This window comes from Andrographis paniculata, unplaced genomic scaffold, assembly GCF_009805555.1.
Source record: "Andrographis paniculata isolate CXL003 unplaced genomic scaffold, ASM980555v1 Contig60END, whole genome shotgun sequence".
Taxonomy (NCBI): Eukaryota; Viridiplantae; Streptophyta; class Magnoliopsida; order Lamiales; family Acanthaceae; genus Andrographis; species Andrographis paniculata.
In genome coordinates this window covers 4,089,922-4,109,297 of record NW_026137596.1, presented here as the reverse complement: position 1 = coordinate 4,109,297, position 19,376 = coordinate 4,089,922, and the positions used below count along the sequence as shown (strand labels likewise).

The 19,376-nt window shown below is 34.4% G+C and overlaps 3 protein-coding genes across 3 annotated transcripts; 1 reads left to right on the top strand and 2 right to left on the bottom strand.

Moving 5' to 3' along the window:
* Window positions 1–875: 875 nt before the first annotated feature.
* On the top strand, window positions 876–5,501 carry LOC127259813 (probable apyrase 7). The gene is made up of 3 exons (XM_051287428.1): window positions 876–1,105; window positions 2,432–4,544; window positions 4,626–5,501. The coding sequence occupies exons 2-3, from the start codon at window positions 2,558–2,560 to the stop codon at window positions 4,931–4,933; spliced, it is 2,295 nt and encodes a 764-aa protein (XP_051143385.1). The 5' UTR covers window positions 876–1,105; window positions 2,432–2,557; the 3' UTR covers window positions 4,934–5,501.
* A 455-nt stretch (window positions 5,502–5,956) lies between these two features.
* Window positions 5,957–10,900, bottom strand: LOC127259815 (uncharacterized). The gene is made up of 12 exons (XM_051287430.1): window positions 10,788–10,900; window positions 10,463–10,633; window positions 9,912–9,999; window positions 9,491–9,778; window positions 9,021–9,179; window positions 8,429–8,569; window positions 8,061–8,117; window positions 7,703–7,841; window positions 6,829–6,933; window positions 6,521–6,711; window positions 6,368–6,409; window positions 5,957–6,281 (listed from the first exon to the last, which is right to left on the bottom strand). The coding sequence occupies exons 2-12, from the start codon at window positions 10,576–10,578 to the stop codon at window positions 6,138–6,140; spliced, it is 1,470 nt and encodes a 489-aa protein (XP_051143387.1). The 5' UTR covers window positions 10,579–10,633; window positions 10,788–10,900; the 3' UTR covers window positions 5,957–6,137.
* A 1,577-nt stretch (window positions 10,901–12,477) lies between these two features.
* On the bottom strand, window positions 12,478–15,953 carry LOC127259817 (ferritin-2, chloroplastic-like). The gene is made up of 8 exons (XM_051287432.1): window positions 15,558–15,953; window positions 15,307–15,390; window positions 15,141–15,201; window positions 14,958–15,045; window positions 13,438–13,499; window positions 13,233–13,298; window positions 13,081–13,144; window positions 12,478–12,958 (listed from the first exon to the last, which is right to left on the bottom strand). Exons 1-8 carry the CDS (start codon window positions 15,857–15,859, stop codon window positions 12,909–12,911), a joined length of 777 nt encoding a protein of 258 aa, XP_051143389.1. The 5' UTR covers window positions 15,860–15,953; the 3' UTR covers window positions 12,478–12,908.
* Window positions 15,954–19,376: the final 3,423 nt, after the last annotated feature.

Here is a 19,376-nt window from a genome sequence, read left to right as displayed (position 1 = left end):
TATATTTTAAATTTCTTTTATAATTATATATTATTACTTATTTTAAAACTATCAATAATAACACTTACATTAAAAGAAAAATAATAAAATAATAATAATCCACTACTTAATTTTACTTTCTTAAATTGTATATTACTCAATTGTCATGGGACAAATAAAATATTACTATAAATAATCCCACTTTACAAAAATAAAATAAAAATAGTTAAGATGAAAAAAGAAATAACCAAACAAGGAAATTTTAAATAGAAAATTAAACTTGAATATAACAATTTGTAGATGCTAGGAGTCAGCAGATTGTTTTTTTTTTTTTTTTATTTTGTAACGATCTTTTATAAATATTTTTTATTTCTCATAAAAAAATCGTCATTTAACGTTTGCTAGTATATTTTTAAATATTAATTATTATAGTAATAAATAGCATAAATAAAAAAATATAAAATTATTTATATTAATTTTTTATAATATAAATATAATACTAAAAATATTTTTAATATAAAATACAATAATCTGAAAATTAAATAACATCTTTCTCAAGAGAAGGAAGAAATATTATTTATATTCGGTTGAAAGTTTAGCCAATGCACATTTTTAAGTAGTGCAGCATATTATCAAGTAATAAAAAGAAATAAAAATATTATTTATAAAAAAATACAATAGACATATATTAACATAATGTATATATTATTTATTTACAAAATATTATTTTTATATTACCGAAGTTAATATAAAAGATGCATCCAATCCTATATAAAGCCATTCCGAAATGACTATTTTACCCCTAAGCATGACAAGTGACAACTGATTCCAACAAGAAAAAACTTCTACTACTATTTCTTTATAATAATAATAATAATATATTGTAGAATAAAGAAAGCTTTTTGATCTGGTGTGAACCTGTGCGTGCTTCGAAACCTCTTTTTACCCCTCACCCATTGGAGAGCGATTTGGATTTGGAATGGCGGTGGAGTGATTCAGCAGCCCACGCCTTCGTCTCACTGCCTCTTCCCTGTCCATACCCGAATGTGGATCGATCTGCTTTTGCTTGGGAGCGACCGAATCAGTTGTTAGTACGGATTTTTCGATTTGATCCGATGGTAAAAAGGTGGGGTCATTTCCTGGAATTTCTGTTGCTCTGGTTGGATTTTTTTGGTGTTAAATTGCGGTGTTGGTTTATGGGCGCCTTTCTAAGATCTGTGATCCTGACTGCGGTTGTTTTGTACTGTTCGTTGCGATTGTTTCTGGATCTTAGATTGATTTTTGAGAACCTTGACAGTTAGGATTAGGTTTCCGATTGAATTTCTAAGTATGATGTTAATTGAGCTGTGTGTCATATACATGTGTGTATAATACAGTGTGGATGTGTTTGGAATTTATGTAATCGCAATTTTCTGAAGAGGAAATCTGAATGCAATTGGAATTTTAGGCGATTTTGATGGCTGCAGATTTTCTATCACAAGAGGTTTTTCGTGTTCTGTGTGAATGAGATGAGTGAAGTATAGATTTAGGATGTCACCACAATGTATATATGGTATGGATTGATACTATGATTCATTCTTGAATCCTCAATTTGTTGCATACCCCAATTTATAGTATACTAATTGATGCTCTTGTTGCATACCCAGTTGTTGTAATAACGAGCCAAATTGACCTAAACATTACTTACTCTGCGGTGAGAACTGAGATTTTATGCCTCATATAGTGGATAGGATGAAGCCAGTGTTGATTGGTATCTGCATTCGATTGAGTGTGCCAATGGAGGCAATTTCAGATTTTTCTGCTGTTTTGTTTCATCATTATTTGAATTTGGGGAATCTTTGCTTCACCGTGCTAGATAATTTCGCACTTTGAGCTTCTTAGGAGTGTGGAAGATCAGATCCATGAATTGATCTCAGATGTTACTGAATAAAATTATTTCTATGTGTTGATTAGAATGAAATTACATAGGTGATATCAAGTTACGAGTATATAGTTGTGCATAATGTGATCTTGTATTGGTCGGTGGTGAAAATGCTTAGATTTATTGAGGGGGTTTATCACTTTTCCCCATCATCGCCTGAAACCTCGCTTTGGTATTAAATGTAGTATAGTTTGTAATGTCCATTAGAATAAGGTTGAGGTTGAAATGAACGGTCCAATTGTAGAAATTATTTGTTTTTCAATATCTTGTTTAATTTGCCAAACTCGATGCTCTATCTGTTTTAAAAACATCTGAATAATTTAGTGATATCTTATCCGTAAATTCATATAGTTCTGATTTTCCTTTTAGATCTGCTGCTCGAAATGCTACTAGTTGTAGAATTGAAAATGCGATTTGCTCTTTCAGACTGCCCTCACATTAATATTTCGTGCTGATCTATATACATACATATATATATATGGAGTTCTTGTTTATCTGTATTGAATAATGGTTTTGATGTGTATTCAACAGGGATTAATCTATTAGTTCGATCATTCTTTGCCTGCAACAGCCGATGAGCTTATACATGACCTGCTGTATAAGTACAGCAGCCTTTTTCCAGAGCAATACTGAAACTTTCATCTAGTTTCTGAAGACATGGTTTACAGTAAACTTGCAGAACTGTTTTCCTCTACAGCAAATCGTTTTTCCGGACAAAAGGCTTCTACTCCCCCAAACAAATCTTCTGGATTGCCGCCTTTTCCTACTAGTTCTCTTAATGGGAATCCCTTCTCCAACACAAAGAAGATTCCCATGAGACTGTCGTCGTCTCTTCAAGATCTGTCTACTTATAATCTACTCGACTTAGAACGAGGCAACCCTAGCACTGGACCAGTACCACCATATCTCTTGCAGAAAGATGATGGCCTATCGAGTTTTTCCAAGGAGAAGGCACCTCCCGGAACTTCATCCAGACAGAAAAAGTGGGTACGAGTTATCTGTGTCCTCATCGGGTTATTGTTGATTGCTTGTCTTTCGTTTGCTCTCCGGTTTCTTTACTCAAATTGGTCTCAGGAATCCTCCAAGTATTATGTTGTCCTTGACTGTGGCAGCACTGGAACCCGTGTTTACGTTTATCAGGCATCTGTTAATCACGATAGAAACTACAATCTTCCGATTTTGTTGAAATCTCTGCCTGAAGATTTCCAGGTCAAATCTGGTGCCCAGAGCGGTCGAGCTTACTCCCGAATGGAGACTGAACCTGGATTTGACAAATTGGTGCGTAATATCTCCGGGTTGAGAATAGCGATCGACCCTCTCGTTCAATGGGCGCAGAAACAAATTCCGAGTGAGTCGCATAAGACTACATCCCTCTTTCTTTATGCTACGGCCGGAGTTCGCAGGTTGCCGAGTTCAGAATCTGAATGGCTTCTCAAAAATGCTTACACAATTTTGATGAATTCGCCGTTTCTATGTAAAAAAGAGTGGATCAAAATCATAAGCGGCATGGAGGAAGCTTATTATGGATGGATCGCGTTAAATTATCATAACGGAGTCTTGGGATCCCTTCCTAAACGCGAAACCTACGGTGCACTTGATTTGGGTGGCTCGTCGCTGCAGGTAACTTTCGAAGGTAAGCAAAGTGGTCACGACGAAACGAGTTTGAAGCTGAGCATTGGCCCCGTTAATCATCATCTAAGTGCTTATTCGTTGGAGGGTTACGGGCTCAATGACGCATTCGATAAATCCGTCGCTCATCTCCTCAGGAGACTTCCCGGTATCAGTAACGCCGATCTTGCTGGTAAAGAAGTTGAAATTAATCATCCTTGTTTGCATTCTGGATACAAGGCGCGATACACTTGTTCGCAATGCTCGTCGATTAAGCTAGAGGATGGAAGTTCTCCTGTCGGAGTCAAAGAATCGGGGAAAGGAGGAAAGGTCGGAGTTCCGCTACAGCTTGTCGGATCTCCAGACTGGGAACAATGTCGCGGGCTTGCGAAATCTTCCGTTAATTTGTCTGAATGGTCGGATCGTAGCCGTGGAATCGATTGCAAGCTCCATCCGTGCGCACTTCCCGAAAACGTACCCCGTCCGACCGGCCAGTTCTTTGCAATGTCGGGATTTTACGTTGTGTACCGATTCTTTAACCTAACTCCCGCCGCATCTCTCGACGAAGTACTCGAGAAGGGCCGTGGATTTTGTAAAATGGAGTGGGACGCCGCGAGAAAAAGCGTTGCCCCTCAGCCGTTTATCGAGCAGTATTGCTTCAGGGCGCCGTACGTCGTGATTCTTTTGAGGGAAGGGCTGCACATTCAGGATAACCAAGTGAGTATTGGTTCCGGAAGCATCACATGGACTCTCGGGGTTGCGCTGTTCGAAGCTGGAAAAGTTTATCCATACATGGCGCGGTTTCGAAGCTACAATGTGTTCCGGGTTAGGATCAATCTGTTTGTTCTTGTTGCCATTTTGTTTGCCTCGCTGTTCGTCCTGCTTTGCGCGTTGTCCTGCGTTGGCAAGGGCGGGCTTCCGAAATTCTTGCGCAGATCGTATCTCCCAGCTTTCCGGCACAGCAGTGCGGCCTCCGGGCCAGGCCTCAATCTCCCGGCGCCTTTCCGGTTTCAGCGATGGAGCCCGATCAGTACAGGTAAAGCTCAAAGATTTGTAGTTTCTTGAAAAATAAGTTTTTTTTTTTTTTTTTTTTTTTGAAGTTGTGAAAAATTGTTAGGGGATGGAAGGGCTAAGATGCCGCTGAGCCCGACGGTGGCGAGCGGCCGGCCGAGCCCATTTGATTCCGGGCCGGGCTTTGGCGGCGGTGGCGGAATCCAGTTCTCCGACTCGTCGCTGTACTCGTCGTCGAGCGGCGTGGCGCATAGTTATTCGTCAGGGAATTTGGGGCAGTTGCAGTTTGATAACAGCAGCCTTGCGTCGTTCTGGGCCCCGAACAGAACCCAAATGCGGCTTCAGAGCAGGCGGTCGCAGTCCCGGGAGGATCTCAATTCTACGCTCGCCGAGGCGCACCTGGCAAAGATTTGACGGGAAAATTGAACAGGGAGCTACGATTATGTTATGAGGTGAAGAGGATAAACATATGGTGAACGGCGAAAGTGTGTACCGGTCATGAGATGTGTATCTGATATCGTGGAAGAAAAGATTATATGATTGTTCTTCGCCAATGCGATACGAAATGAAAAGAGTCGATGCCGTCGTCGTTGTCGAAGGCCTTGGTGAATATGGAAGAAGTGATTTCCCAGCAGAGTTGAAGAGCCTGTGAAGGTTTTTGAAGAGTAACTGCAGCAGCCATAGCCATTTCTGGGATGCATTGCTTGTTATAATGTACAGTTGATGGAGAGGATATTATTATTATTATTACTGTTATTACATGACTTCTTCTAGATTCATTTTTCGGGGAGATTTTTGGGGAAATATTGGTAAGTTTTAGAGTTAGAGTTAGAGTTAGTGTAGAGCTAATAAAATGATCATACCATATGAGAGGGAGAGACCTTTTTTCACTTTGTAGTTTTCCACTTCCCCAAAATGAACGGATTTCTGTCTTATCTGTGTTCTAGTCATTAATTTACTCTTGATTTTGTTCGTTTACTTAGTGCGTGTTTGTTTGCGGAATTTCCCCGAATCTACTATTCATCCAATTTTTTACTTCGTATTTTTTATTTTTTATATTATACTAAAAATCATCAAATCAGCGCCTTTAATATATACAGAACATATGTTATGGATAAACAAGTGTACTCTGGGTAAATCTCAAATGAAATTTGGAGGTGTCGATTTTGAATTCATGATATCACAGTCCCGAGCTCATCCTCGCGCCACCATATCAAAAATAATGGTTTTTTATTGTACATTTTGTAGTCCTAGACTCTTTACTTATGGTTTGTTTAGTTTGAATTTGTCAGACTGATTTATTTTAAAAACATAACAATGGACTACTTGAAATTTTGATTGTATTGTTTATATTTAATACTACACAAAATTTATCTAATCACATTATTATCTTACATCAATCTAATGTCTTCTTGCAGGATAATGAAGACGAACATGAATGAGATCAATTGGCTTTTTGTATAGAACTGGAAAAAAACCACTCATCAAATTCAAATGGGATTGTTAAGAGTAGGGGCTTTAACTACAAAAGCTGCTCTTTTTTCTGATCAAAAGCAAGTGTAAAATCTAACAAGGTGATAATATCTAATTAGAAACTGTTAGAATCCAAGAATCAGACCTATAACTCCGTTTTCGGCGACGAACTAGCATCGACTGGGAAAAACCATCGCAGAATTTGCGAAAATATACCCGTTGGTGTTATTAGTTCCGGGCTGCAAAGCGCGTTGTAGTCATGCTTTAAATGAGGGGCAGCTATTTTATCCTGAGGGAATCAGCCAAATACGAATTTGTAAAACTACTTTGCTAAATTTATGAATTAAGGAATCGAAAACCTGGGCATAAATATACCTTGAACACCTCGAACCGGCAAAAGTCAGAATTTCCGCAACCCTATTCCAAGAGGAGGAGATTCATCGTTACAAAATGTTCAGGGAAAAGACTTCAATAAACATTTTCAAACCACGACAACGATTACAAAGAATAAAACAATAATGAGCTTACCGCCATTGGAAGAGGCTGTTCGTTGTGCAGTACTTGCACATAGTAATTGTTCGTATTGTTTTCCGGGCAGCTATATAGAACTAACATGTTATTTCCGGCGAATGGGGCGACTGTGCTGCCATACCATGTTCTCTTTTGGGGAGGTTTAGGAGGTAGTTGCAAGGGTTCTTCCTTTCTTATTTGTTCAAATTCTGAAATATCAAGTGGAACAGCACGACCGTGAGTCCGGGAAGAAACTATGAAATAAAACATCTAGAGAGAGGGACTGAAAATGTTGTCGTAGAATGTTGAAAGAATTAAGCACTCACCGGATCCATCCAGAAATAGCCCAATCAAACACGAAAATGGAAGTAAAGTTTCAGCATGAGCGAATCGTAATTTGGCCATCTCATAGGTTCCAGGAACAAGTCCATCTATAAAAGCAGAAGAAAATTATAGTTGAGGTCAAATGAAAGGATTGGGGATAACAGGGACTAAATAAATCGATTTTCATATTAATCATATTATAATGATCTCTTAAAAGAGCCTACAGATGGAATCAGCTTTGATAACTTCAACTAAGAATATCAAGAAACATATTCAATTATTCACACCACATGGTATACATAAATTCAGGAACACGGATACACCATCGTGACTCGGATTAGATCATGATGTAATAACACATCAATGAGAAATAATTCAATGTTAAGAAACTAGGCTGCATGCGACAGGATTTCGATGTATAAGCACTTGTTCCCTTTCTCTGCTACTAAATGGCTTCCAAAGATTGCAAATAAGCTACTAATGAAAATCTTTGTTTAAGTATTCAAATAAGAAGCTGAAAATAATAAGATTGGTAAAAAGCAAGAGTTTCAACTTTAAACTTTTATTGTTCTTTGTCTGAGCAGCATTTAATCCTCAAATTCAAACTTTTTCTTTCCTGTCGTTTTTCAAGTATAAAGCTCCCCTTTCAAACGGTTTGCTTAACCATCTTAACAGCCCCACGTTATTGGTTACTAGAGAATCAAAGTGGATTCGCCAATTAATCACGAAATGCTGTGGTTCTCACATAGAATTTTTTAAGAAGTAATTTGCGAGATCATGCACCTTTCTTTCCTAGTTCGAACAGAGGCCCTCAAATGTTTTTCTAACAGGAAATGTTTCAAGTTTTGAGAAAATCAAAGATAGGAAGAAACATACCTGCTTTAGCCTTAATAGCTTGTTCCATTGAAAGAATGACATCATTAAGTAATGGAACTCCCATCCGATAATTTAATGAATTACCATAGCCTTTCAGTACGAAGACCTCCAGATCATCTGTCCACTCCAACAAAGCAACCTACAAACAAAAGATGTTTCTAGGTTAATGGTCCAAAGGTTTACGAAAGTAGGTGCTTTAAGGTATTGACACAAGAATCAATGAAATCACGAAAATTGTGGAAAATTTATTAAAATGATTACATGCCTTTCTTTTCAAATATAAGCTTCTACTATGACATGAAATAGATGAACAAATCTCATCCTGCACGATATTTGGGAACAGGGGAAGAGAAAATACCTGAGATGGACTGAAGAGAGAACAAGCTTGATCTGTTTTGTTTAGTAAAGAAGCTTCCTACAAGCCCATGAAGAAAATGTATATACATTTCAATATGAAAACCAAAAAAAAAAAAACAGAGAGAAAAAGTATATACATTTCAATATGAAAATAAAGATAAAAAGTCTCATCCATTTGGACTACCATTAAAAAATAACATGTCCCACATTAGTGTTAACCTAAATGTAATGTAAATTCAATACATACAAGAGTCCAACAAATTTCAACTTGTCATCAATCCATAGGCACCATTAGAAAATATATAGGCTCTCGAAGCAAGCATGAGTAGGTAGACTTATGAAATTAAGTTTGGTGAGGATCAACATTACCTGTTTGCAAAGAAACCAAAGGGATGATACATCCGCTCTTGAGAAATTTAGGCTCCATTGCTGGGCTAATTCCTTAGATATTTCATTTAGCACAGGTTCCTTGAGCTTTAGAACTTTCGGTTCCTGACTTTTCCTGAATGCCTTTGATAAAAAATAAAAGAAAATTGCGAACTTTCAGAATATATATAAGTGATTAAGAAAATAGCTCTTTAACTAGACGAGTTGAGACCCAATTCTGAATTTTACTAAAATCACAGCAGTTTCTGTCAATGAGCAACGTAATAGACAAGACATCCATAAGTCTAGTTACAAATAAAGTCAAGCAAATAACAACAGAAGAAGTCCAAAACACTCCATAAGGTGTTCCATTGAAAAGAATAGCCATCAATGCCAGAACAACATATGATAAAAATCCCCAGAACAATGACTTAAAACCAATAACGTATAGCAAAAAATTGAAATGGTTAGTCCCCCAAGTTTGATTGCAATTAAATTCTACAAACTTTTACTGAGAAACTTACCATACTAGCTTAACCATTTAAACAACACCTAATTTGAGAAATCAAAAGATTTAATACTGCACAATATTTACCTTATAGTTTTGGCAATGATCATGGAATCTCAAGTATATATCGCTTGCTCGGCTTTCACTGGTAACTGCAAAAGCACGATGATGTCCTGGTCCAAGATTGCCTCGACCACTAAAAAGCCCCATGCCAAATGCTACTGCACTAACTGCAGCTCGAGCAACCTGAAATGAACTATAACACATGAACATTCAAGTACATGGCTCGCCAATCAGACGCTGGCACATGTAGACTATCATTCACAAATAACTTATTTAGATATTGAAAACAAAAGAATAATCTTAACATTCATCCAAAGAGAAATAGAATATATAGCCATGTAGATTACTTGCTCCTCAAAAGAAGATAATATTAACACCACCAAAATGATCGCACACATTCCCTAATTCTTAGCACAAAGAATGATTTAAAACATGATAACAATAGACAAAATAAGGTGTGGAATAAAATATGCAGAGAATCATGGATGCTAAACCTGAGTAGCTCTAATTGGATATATGTCAGGGTGGTAATCCTCTTTAAACAGTTCGGGAAATTTCTCTCTGACTCTAAGTCCAAGCTCATACAGTTCGGTTTCTCCTTCACTAATCAACTCTCCACCCTTATACTTTCCTGTCCATGGAGATCTCCACCCCTTTAACCATCCAGGAAAAACAGATGATTTCTGATCTTTTACATTTCCTGTAAGTATTAACAGGCGCGTGGCCAAGGCTTCCAGATCTTTCATCTTTTTCTTCGTAGGCGCTCTAGTCCCATGCCTAGCCTGCCAACTCAATCATAAGGAAAAATCTCCGGGCACAAAGATACACAAATTCAACTTGAAACAAATTTTTCAAGAAAAATGCATAAATCAACAGTGCATAAACATGGTTGCATCTTATCTGGGAGAGAATTACCACAAGATTTAAGTGAATGGGTCTACATTGACTCGGAACACTCGAAACAATGTTTGAATTTGCAGAAATATCTTTGGCGGTTTGATATCTGCAGTGAAACATAACATCCATAAGATAAGAAGCATTTGGCCTTACAAAATCTAACAAAACAGATTTCTTGGACACTAATTCACTGACAAAATTTTGATTTATCACAGAATTCAGCTTCTCCTAAAACAATATTCCAATTCAAAAACACTAGAAGATAAACTAATGAAACGGATACTGTTCCATCAAGTGCACATAGATTAGAGAAAGCTACAATATTCGTAACTACGACTCCCATTAACTTCTAATTACAAGCCAAACCAGCATGCACTCAACACGACAGCAACAAAATCACGCAAAAACCACATTTCTACACATGATTGCCCAAATTCAAATCGTGAATCGCGATCCAGCAATAAAGCACCCAACGAGAACTAAACTATAAAACTAGAAACACCAAAAACATCTCCGAATTCACCAGTTTCCAAAAAATCAGAAGGGCGAGATGAATTATGGATAGATACCTAGTAACAGTGGACAAATGGCGACGAACGTCGAAACTTTCTTCAGCGACCACAACAAAAAGTGCTGCCCCAAATAATAAGAGAGAAAAACAAAGGATTTGCGGATGAGCTGCCATGGCTTCCCACAAGAGGAGGAGCGTGGTATCGAAAAGAATTTCTTGTTCTCTCTCTCTATATATATATACATAAAACAATCACATCTTTAAATACAAAACCCAAACATCTTTCCAATCAAAACCGAAACAAACACACCTCTGAGGAAATACGGAACTGCGAATAAAGAGGGCAACGTCGAGAACATAAAACTTAAATAAATAAATACTACCTTTCGGTACACGTGGCGAAAATCTATTGGATGTATGACGGTGCCGCTTCTCTCTGCCTCGTCGGCCCTCGCTTTTGACAGATCACAATTCGCAGATGTAGAGTTTCGAACAGTCGATCGGTTCTGTGGTTCCGAACCGCCGGTTCAGGTCTAAACTGGAACCACCGTCAAACCGGAAGCAAAACCGAACTTTGTTAATGATGTGTTTGTTTGGAGAATTTGTAAAGATTTTAACTATTCATTTATTTTTTAAAAATATATATATATAAAAAATCAAATACTCTCTCAATCTATCTATTTTATCATTTTAGTTTGTCCATCGCAAATGTATTCATTTACTTCTTTTTTTTTTTTTTAGTAAATATATCTTTCACTAAAATATAAAATTATCCCACTATTTATATAATATTACACAAATACCATCAAACAACACCACTTAATACCATAAATATTAAAGGTATAATAGTCTTTAGGTACCACGTATCAATATAATACTAATATACGTGCAAAAAATAAACAGATAGATAGGCGATGGACGGAGTATTTTTTTTATATTCTATATTATATTAAAAATTAATTTTATATTTAAAATATCATATCAATTTTTATTTATATCATATTATACAATTATTTTAATTCAAATATTTTACGTTTAAACTCAAAATTCAAGCCCAAACAACCACACCTTGGGGTAGGTAGGGTAGGGGTGGGAATTTGGGAAGAAGTTTGAGGACGATGGGCGGCGGCTGTAGTAATCAGGTTTAAGGTAATCTCATAATTTTATTCTTTTTAAATAATATAATTAAAATTAAAATTAAGGAAATAAATTAATAGTCGTCCCAATAAAACTACAATTACTGATGGCAGTTGATTTGAAAATAATATTACAATATTCAATTATAAATGTTCATATTGTTGTACTGCTATGTACAACTATGCACATATATGTTGTCACACAACACTATCATATTTTTTTTTTCTGTTTTCGTATAATAGAATATTTATATAATAAAAAATTAATTGTACCATTTGAGAATGTTAAGTCAACTTGGACTGTGTTGTGCACAGGTAGCTGTCTTATCAATTTTGTTATGTTTACACGAGCAATTTTTATTAATTTTTGAATGATAAGATTAATTTTTTTTATAATAAAATTGAAATTAATTAATGTGTTTATTTGAAAGCAAAATTGTCATATTAGAGTATTATTGATTTTTTTATTAAAATTATTATATATTATACCCTTTTGTCAAATGTACTTATTTATTTTTGTAGAAAATTAAAAATAATATTCTTTCTGTTTCAAAACATTATTCAATATTTATTTTTGAAATGAAAATTTAAGTAAACAGTACTCCTTTCATCCTAATCAATTTGTCCATTTTGATTGGAGTATAAAATTTTATATATTATGTAATTAATAAATAATTAAAAATATAATATAAAAAATAATTATAGATCAAGATGACTAAATAATTTAATTAAAATAAAAAATTTAAATTTTAAATTTTAAATTTTAAAATATGATTAAAATATATAATTATATTTAAAAAATTGACAAATTATCCGAAACAAATAAAATGAAAAATATGAACATATTACGAGACAAGGGAATATAATACTATATTTATTAAAAGTGATGTTCAACATAAATTTGAGTATTTTTATCATATACTCTTGGTATTAATATACTATAATCAAATACTATGTATTGAATTATTGATTAATTAATATCATGATACTGTAGAAACATTCCAAACTGAAAACATCCCAAAATACCAAGACAAAAGCAATAAAAAAAACCACACAAAACATTCCACCCAGTGATGAGCAAGAAATATAGAGAGGAATGGATGAAGCTGTGTGGCTAAAGACCATAATATCTATCTCTCTATCTCAAATCTCATTTCCAAATGATCAAAGGCTGGCAGGAAGATACTAAAAGGGCTGGCTTAGCAGGGGTGTCTGCTGTCTAAGTCAAAGCCCTTAACATCTTACCAACCAATCTTATTTGGAACTCACACAACAAAAACACTACACCGCAAAATCATAAAAGATGGATGAACATAATAATGCTCTTATTAAGACTTGACTCACTGACTTACTTACTGGGACACAATTTTACGCAGCAGCACCCTCGTGAAGGAGCATCTGGTCGAAGTGCCACACGCCTATCACAACACAATCAAAATACATACAAGAATTATTACACAATATTAGTAGAAGTAGAAATAGAAACAGAAATCGGTTATACTACTGGGGTTTGGTTTTGTAACTTGTATGATGCACATACCATAGCCTTTGCCCACTCTCCTCAACTGGGCTACATATTCGGATATCTTCTTTATCGACTCCACCTGCAGAGGAGAAATGGGGGTTTGATATGATGATAAGAAGAGCTCGCTCATAAAGGATGTGATGGAAGATTATATGTAATCCTCATACCTGCTCGTCTAAGTACTCGCCCTCGATGAAATCAGTTAGCTGCACGTCGTTGTTTCGGGAGGCTACCTGCGAATGCAACAGTAGGTGTGTTTTAGCGTATAATTGACAAATTCTGACCCACAATCCAGCTTCAGATCGATAATGTTTATATTACAATGTTGACGATACTCGTGGATAATCTATAGAGGTAAGAAGCAACACTTACAGAATGCAGATTTAAAAGCTTCTCATTTGTCAGCTTCTCTAAAGAAAGTGCCAACTCCATAGCTGTGGAGAAATAGTGAATAAGTTATTAACACAACGAATAAAGAAAGTGATTCCCATTCCTGGAGTAATTTGACAGATCGTTTATATTTAATGACTTTCACTTCATGAGTTACTAAATTGTCACTTGTTCATATAGCTTCAGAAACTATGCAGTCCATTTAAGTATGCATCTCTAAACAAATTGAACACCACGAAACCTTAAAGGGAAATTGTAGCGGTTTCATAAAGTTGATTTTTTGTAGTGATATTACACCACCGGCTAATGGGTTCCACCACTTCAAATCATAACATTATCACTATGAATCACATACATCAAAATGCAGTTGACGGAGAAGTGGATTCCAAATACGTGTCCGTTCCAAAATATAAAGAAATTGCCCAGTAGATTGTCATGGTTTTTTTACCCAGAGAAATTACACCACTGAGCAGCAGGCTCCACCTAAATAGTATATGACCATCCTAGAGAATCACATGTGGGCCCTTACCAGCAGAGGAAAGGGGGGGGGGGGGGGGGGTAATGAAGTGTCATGCCCAAAAACAACTTTGAGACCCAGTCAAACCAGTGAAAGAGCATGAATTGCAGATAAGAAATTTCCATAAAACATATATAAATCAAGGCATCTACCAAAGGGCACTGTACTTAAACTGCCAGTTCTATAGATCCAATCACATTAAATTTTTAATAGTCAATTATAGTCATGCTGAGCAGCCAATTTCACCTATAAGATCTCCAATTGAAGCATCACTTTTAGGGATATGTTAGTTCAGATTATATTCGCCTTCATGGCTTCACATAATGTGGAGGGTTTTCTTAGTAACTATACGACATCTATTTCCATTTCTTTTTGTTAACTTCTACTTCCCATGCTTGCAGTGTGGTTGAAAATTCAGTGGTTTACAGCTAAAAAATGTGGTGTAGAAATGATGGCTAGGTGAAAAAACAGAATGAAGTGGACACAGCAATGTTCAAATATGATATTGGACCAACACAGGTGAGATGATTGCTAAGTGGATTCAGCAAGTTTTCACAAGGTGAATAACTACTGGAGCAATTTTCAAGTATTTGAAATGGATGCAAGAGTTGATTATGATCAGTAATTGCTTGCCCCACAGTAATTCAGCATCAGTTGTAATAAAAAATGTGACAGAAAAGTTGGTAAACCACATCAACAAACATCAATATTTTTGTGAAAAATATATCGTGATGAGAAGCAGAATGCCCCCAGAAACAGCTATATGCATACTTCCTAATTCAGTATGGACCGATCCAGGACGAGGATAAAGACAAACCTTGGTCCCCATCTCATATGTCACCAAGAATGGATTATCAAACAATATTGACAGATGCAAATATATATACCATCCAATTACTTATAGGATAATAATGCAAGCTCTCATCAGATAACACATCCTACTCTATAATCTTAAATACATAAGCATGAGCTAAGAAGCATTTACCATATAATGCATCCCCCTTTTCAGCATGGTCGAACTCAGAGAGCGGCATCAATATTGACTGAAGCTTCACTTTTCCACCTCGCTTGTTCTGAATATTATTGAAGAAAGGATAAGAAATCAGTCTATTCCAGAAATATACGTCAAAATCGAGAAGAGAAAATATGTGAAAAACAATCAAAAGACCTGGTATTCCATTAATTTCTCAGCGTGCTGCCTTTCTTCTTCACTTGACTCCTTGAAGAACCTTCGTAAGATACGAAGCAATTAGATCCTCTCTCCAAAGAACAAGGAGATTCAAAGTTCAGCACAGTGAAAACAGAAGGAAAACATCAACAACTTTGTTTCTTACTTTGCCAGTCCCTTGAGTGCAACGTTGTCTCTATCAAAGTAGGCAAACATGGCATGGTACACATATGAAACATTGTACTCCACACTGGAAGGAAAAGGTCATTAGACACAAACAAATAACAGAGCAAAAAAAAGCCACAAGACAAAAGCAGATAAGGCGGGAGAGCGAACCAACACAGACATTTCAAACCGAAAAAACAGATTTAAACACAAGAGATCCAGAAATTCAACAGAGTCCCTATCTTAACCTACTTGATTTGTTCGTTGATAGCGGCCTCACAGTCCTCAGCGTACTTGTGACGAGCAAGTGAATCCTGGGGAACACTGGGCACAAGCGAGAGCTCCTTCTTCACTTCCTCAAATGGCTCGAAAACGACGCCGCTGACCGTCTTGGTGGTGGTGCTTTTCGCCGCTAACATCAGGACTCCATTTCCATTCCTTCCCTCGAAACTCCTCGCCGGAAACGAAGACGGAACCGGCGACGAAAACAGGGCATTCAGACCTTCGCCATGGGAATTCAACGGGCTGAAAGCCGGTGCAACCTTTAGAATCATCCTTAACGGATTACAGCAACGAGGAAGACGACGAACAAGAGAAGATGAGATTTGCTCGAGGGATTTGAAAAGTTGGGAAGCTGTAGAAAATGGGAGAGATGAGCAACAGCGGATGAGTTTGGATTATATGTATACGGATTTTTTCAGGGGTTTGCAGTAGACCGTTGGATGAATAACACGTGGACGGATAGGATTGAGTATTGGGCGGGAGCGCGTGTCTGGCTCGTGGAATAGTGTGGAATTTACAGTAATAAAAATAACCTCCGTAACTAGAAAGTCCGGATCCAATTCCGGATCGGAATAGAGTTCGAATCCGGGTCGGGTTGGACCGTTCTACTCAATTTTCTTTTTCTTTTTTTTTTTTAATTTAAATTATAATGCGATCTCATGTATATATATTTTATATAAAATTTCATACTAATATCTAATTAAAATAAAATATAAGAAATTCAAAATAAAATAAAAAAAAAAACACGAAAATTGTTTCCTTGTATTTAGTTTTGTGTTTTGATTTTTAAATTTTAATTTGAAGATGACATTTATATAAAAAAGTGTATAGTAAAAAATAAATTAAATTAAATTTCAAGTAAATAGAGAAGAAATAGAAATAACAACACACCCTAAACACCCTTTAAATGCTCTTGCCTTTTTTTACAGCAAAATAATGAATTAAAATATTTTAAATAAAAAACTTATATATATTGGGTTTAAAAAAGATTAAGAATTGTTTTTTTATTCTTACATTATTTAATATTTTTTTATATTTTATAGTTAAAAATATATTATTTTCTTACCAAATATTTTTAAAAAAACAAACTGTAATAATCAATTCACTTCAATGAAATCGCAATTCCCCTACAAATTTTTTTTTAGTTTTAAATAATTATTACTAAAATTCTAGCAATCAATTCACTTAAATAAAATCACAATTTCCCTACAAATATTTTTATAGTTTTAAGGGTAAATCGTTTAACTGGACCTCTTATCATTTTAGTCCCGTAAGTGGAGCTTGTCGCAAACTAGTCCCATAAGTGAAAATTTTTTGCTGTTTTAGTGTCCTCCAGCGCCGGAGATGCCCGCGTGGCTCACCGGAGGTGACGTTCCGCCATGTGTCGCTGACCCGGCGGACACGTAGATTTTTATTTTATTTTTTCATTTTTTTAAAACTTATTTTTAATTTTATTTTTTTATTTGGTACAATTAAAAAAAATTAAAAAAAATGAAATAAAATAAAATAAATCCACGTGTCCGCCAGGTGTCGCTGACCTGGCGGGACACCTGGCGGACACGTCACCTCCGGTGAGCCACGCGGGCGTCTCCGGCGCCGGAGGACTAAAACAGCGAAATTTTTTCACTTATGAGACTAATTTGCGACATGCTCTACTTACAGAACTAAAATGATAAAGGTGTCCAGTTACGAGACTAAAAAACAGTTTATCCTAGTTTTAAATAATTATTACTAACATTCTAGCAAATTACAGGGAGTGTTTATTTTGTGAGATTGTTAAAAAAAAAAAATTATGCGAAGCATAAAAAATTGTATAGAGAATATAAAAATAATAAATGTTTATAATATATTACTCCCTCCGTCCACGGATAAAGTATACATTTACTTTTGGCGCGGAGTTTAAGAAATAATAGTATTTTAATTATACTGGATAGGTAAAAGTAGTGTAATGACATTTTTGCCCTTGCTTTTCTGTATAAAAGTAATGATGTGATGTAAAGTAATGGTATTTATGTAAAAAAGTGGGGTATTTAATAAAATGATTACTTTGTAATTGGACGTCCCAAAATAGAAATATGTATACTTTATAATATTTGTTTGAAAACACTTGGGAAGAAATACTATAAAGAACAAAGTCATTGTTTGCGCGCAGTTTGAAATTGATTTGAAATAAAATATTAAATTAAATTTGCATTTAAATAGTATATTAATATTATATTTTGTAGAAAAAATTATTTTCATTAAAACTTTTGCAAAATGTTGATTTCAATGTGAAATAAAAAACAAACAAACCCATCAAATATTAAGAGTGTGTTTGTTTGGAGATTTTTCGACTGACATGCACTATTCATACCAATTTTTTTTTTAAAAAAAATATCAAATTAAACATCTATTTTTTATTTTTTATATTATACTAAAAATTAATTTTACATTAAAAAAAACATTACATCAATAGTTATTTATATCACGTCATAAAATTATTCAAATTCAATTTTTTTACTATTCAAATTTTAATCCAAAATCCAAACCTTCGAACATACACACACTAAGGGTGTGTTCGGTTGAGAGATTTAGACAAAATCTCACTATTCATCCAAAATTTTCTCCCCAAAAACATCAAATCAAATACCTATTTTTTATTTTTTATATTATACTAAAAATCAATTTTACATCCAAAACATCACATCATCACCTATTTATATCACATCATACAACTATTCGAATTCAAAATTTTTACTATTCAAATCCCAACTCAAAATCCAAACCCCCAAACAAACACACCCTAAAAGTACTTTGAGTTTGAAATAGAAAATATAAAATTGAAATATTTGTTCGCGATGATTAACTATATTTTAATATGATATTTTAAATATAAAAATTAAATTTAAAATAATATAATAAATTAAAAATAAGTATGGTGTGTTCTTCCAACATAGTTTTTTTGTCATACTTCATTCTTGATCAATATTATAAAAATATTAAATATGCATATACATAATTTACACAATATCTATGATATTTAAGGTGTGTTTGTTTGTGTGAGATAATTTGATGAAAAGAACTTTTTACGTGAGATATAAAATATAATAAATATATGTTATATATTAATATTTTTGAAAAAATATGTATATATATATTTTTTTGTTAAAAGAACACATTCATATTATCCACTAATTTATTATTAATTTTTTAATAAATTTCTTATAATATTAATTACTTAGTTTTACATGTATTTTTTTTTTTAAATTTTATATCTACAATAATATGGACAATTTTTATTGGGAAAAGGAAGTATAAATTTGGAAGAATAATAATACTTCATTCGTCCCATAACAAAGTATCTATTTTTTCATTTTAGTCGGTCTCATAATAAAATATTCATTTTCTTTTTTAGTAACTGTACTATCTACCTAACATTACAAATACCGTTACAATTTACAATATATTACATGTCATTACATTTATATCACACATACTAATAAGGTTATTTTAGTTATTTCTACTTTATTTATACTATATCCCAATATAATACTAGTATTTTTAAAATTACGTGCAAAAAATAAATGAATATTTACTTATGAGGTGAAAGGAGTAATAAATTTAAAGTGTGTTTGGTACAAATAAATGATATAAAATACAATAATATGGACAATATTTATTGGGAAGAGGGAGTATAAATTTGGATGAATAATAATAATAATAATAAATTTAGGATAGGTTTGTTATAAAGAAATATAAATAGTTTTATTTCTCTTATTTAATTTAGCAAGAAAATTAAGAGTTTGACAA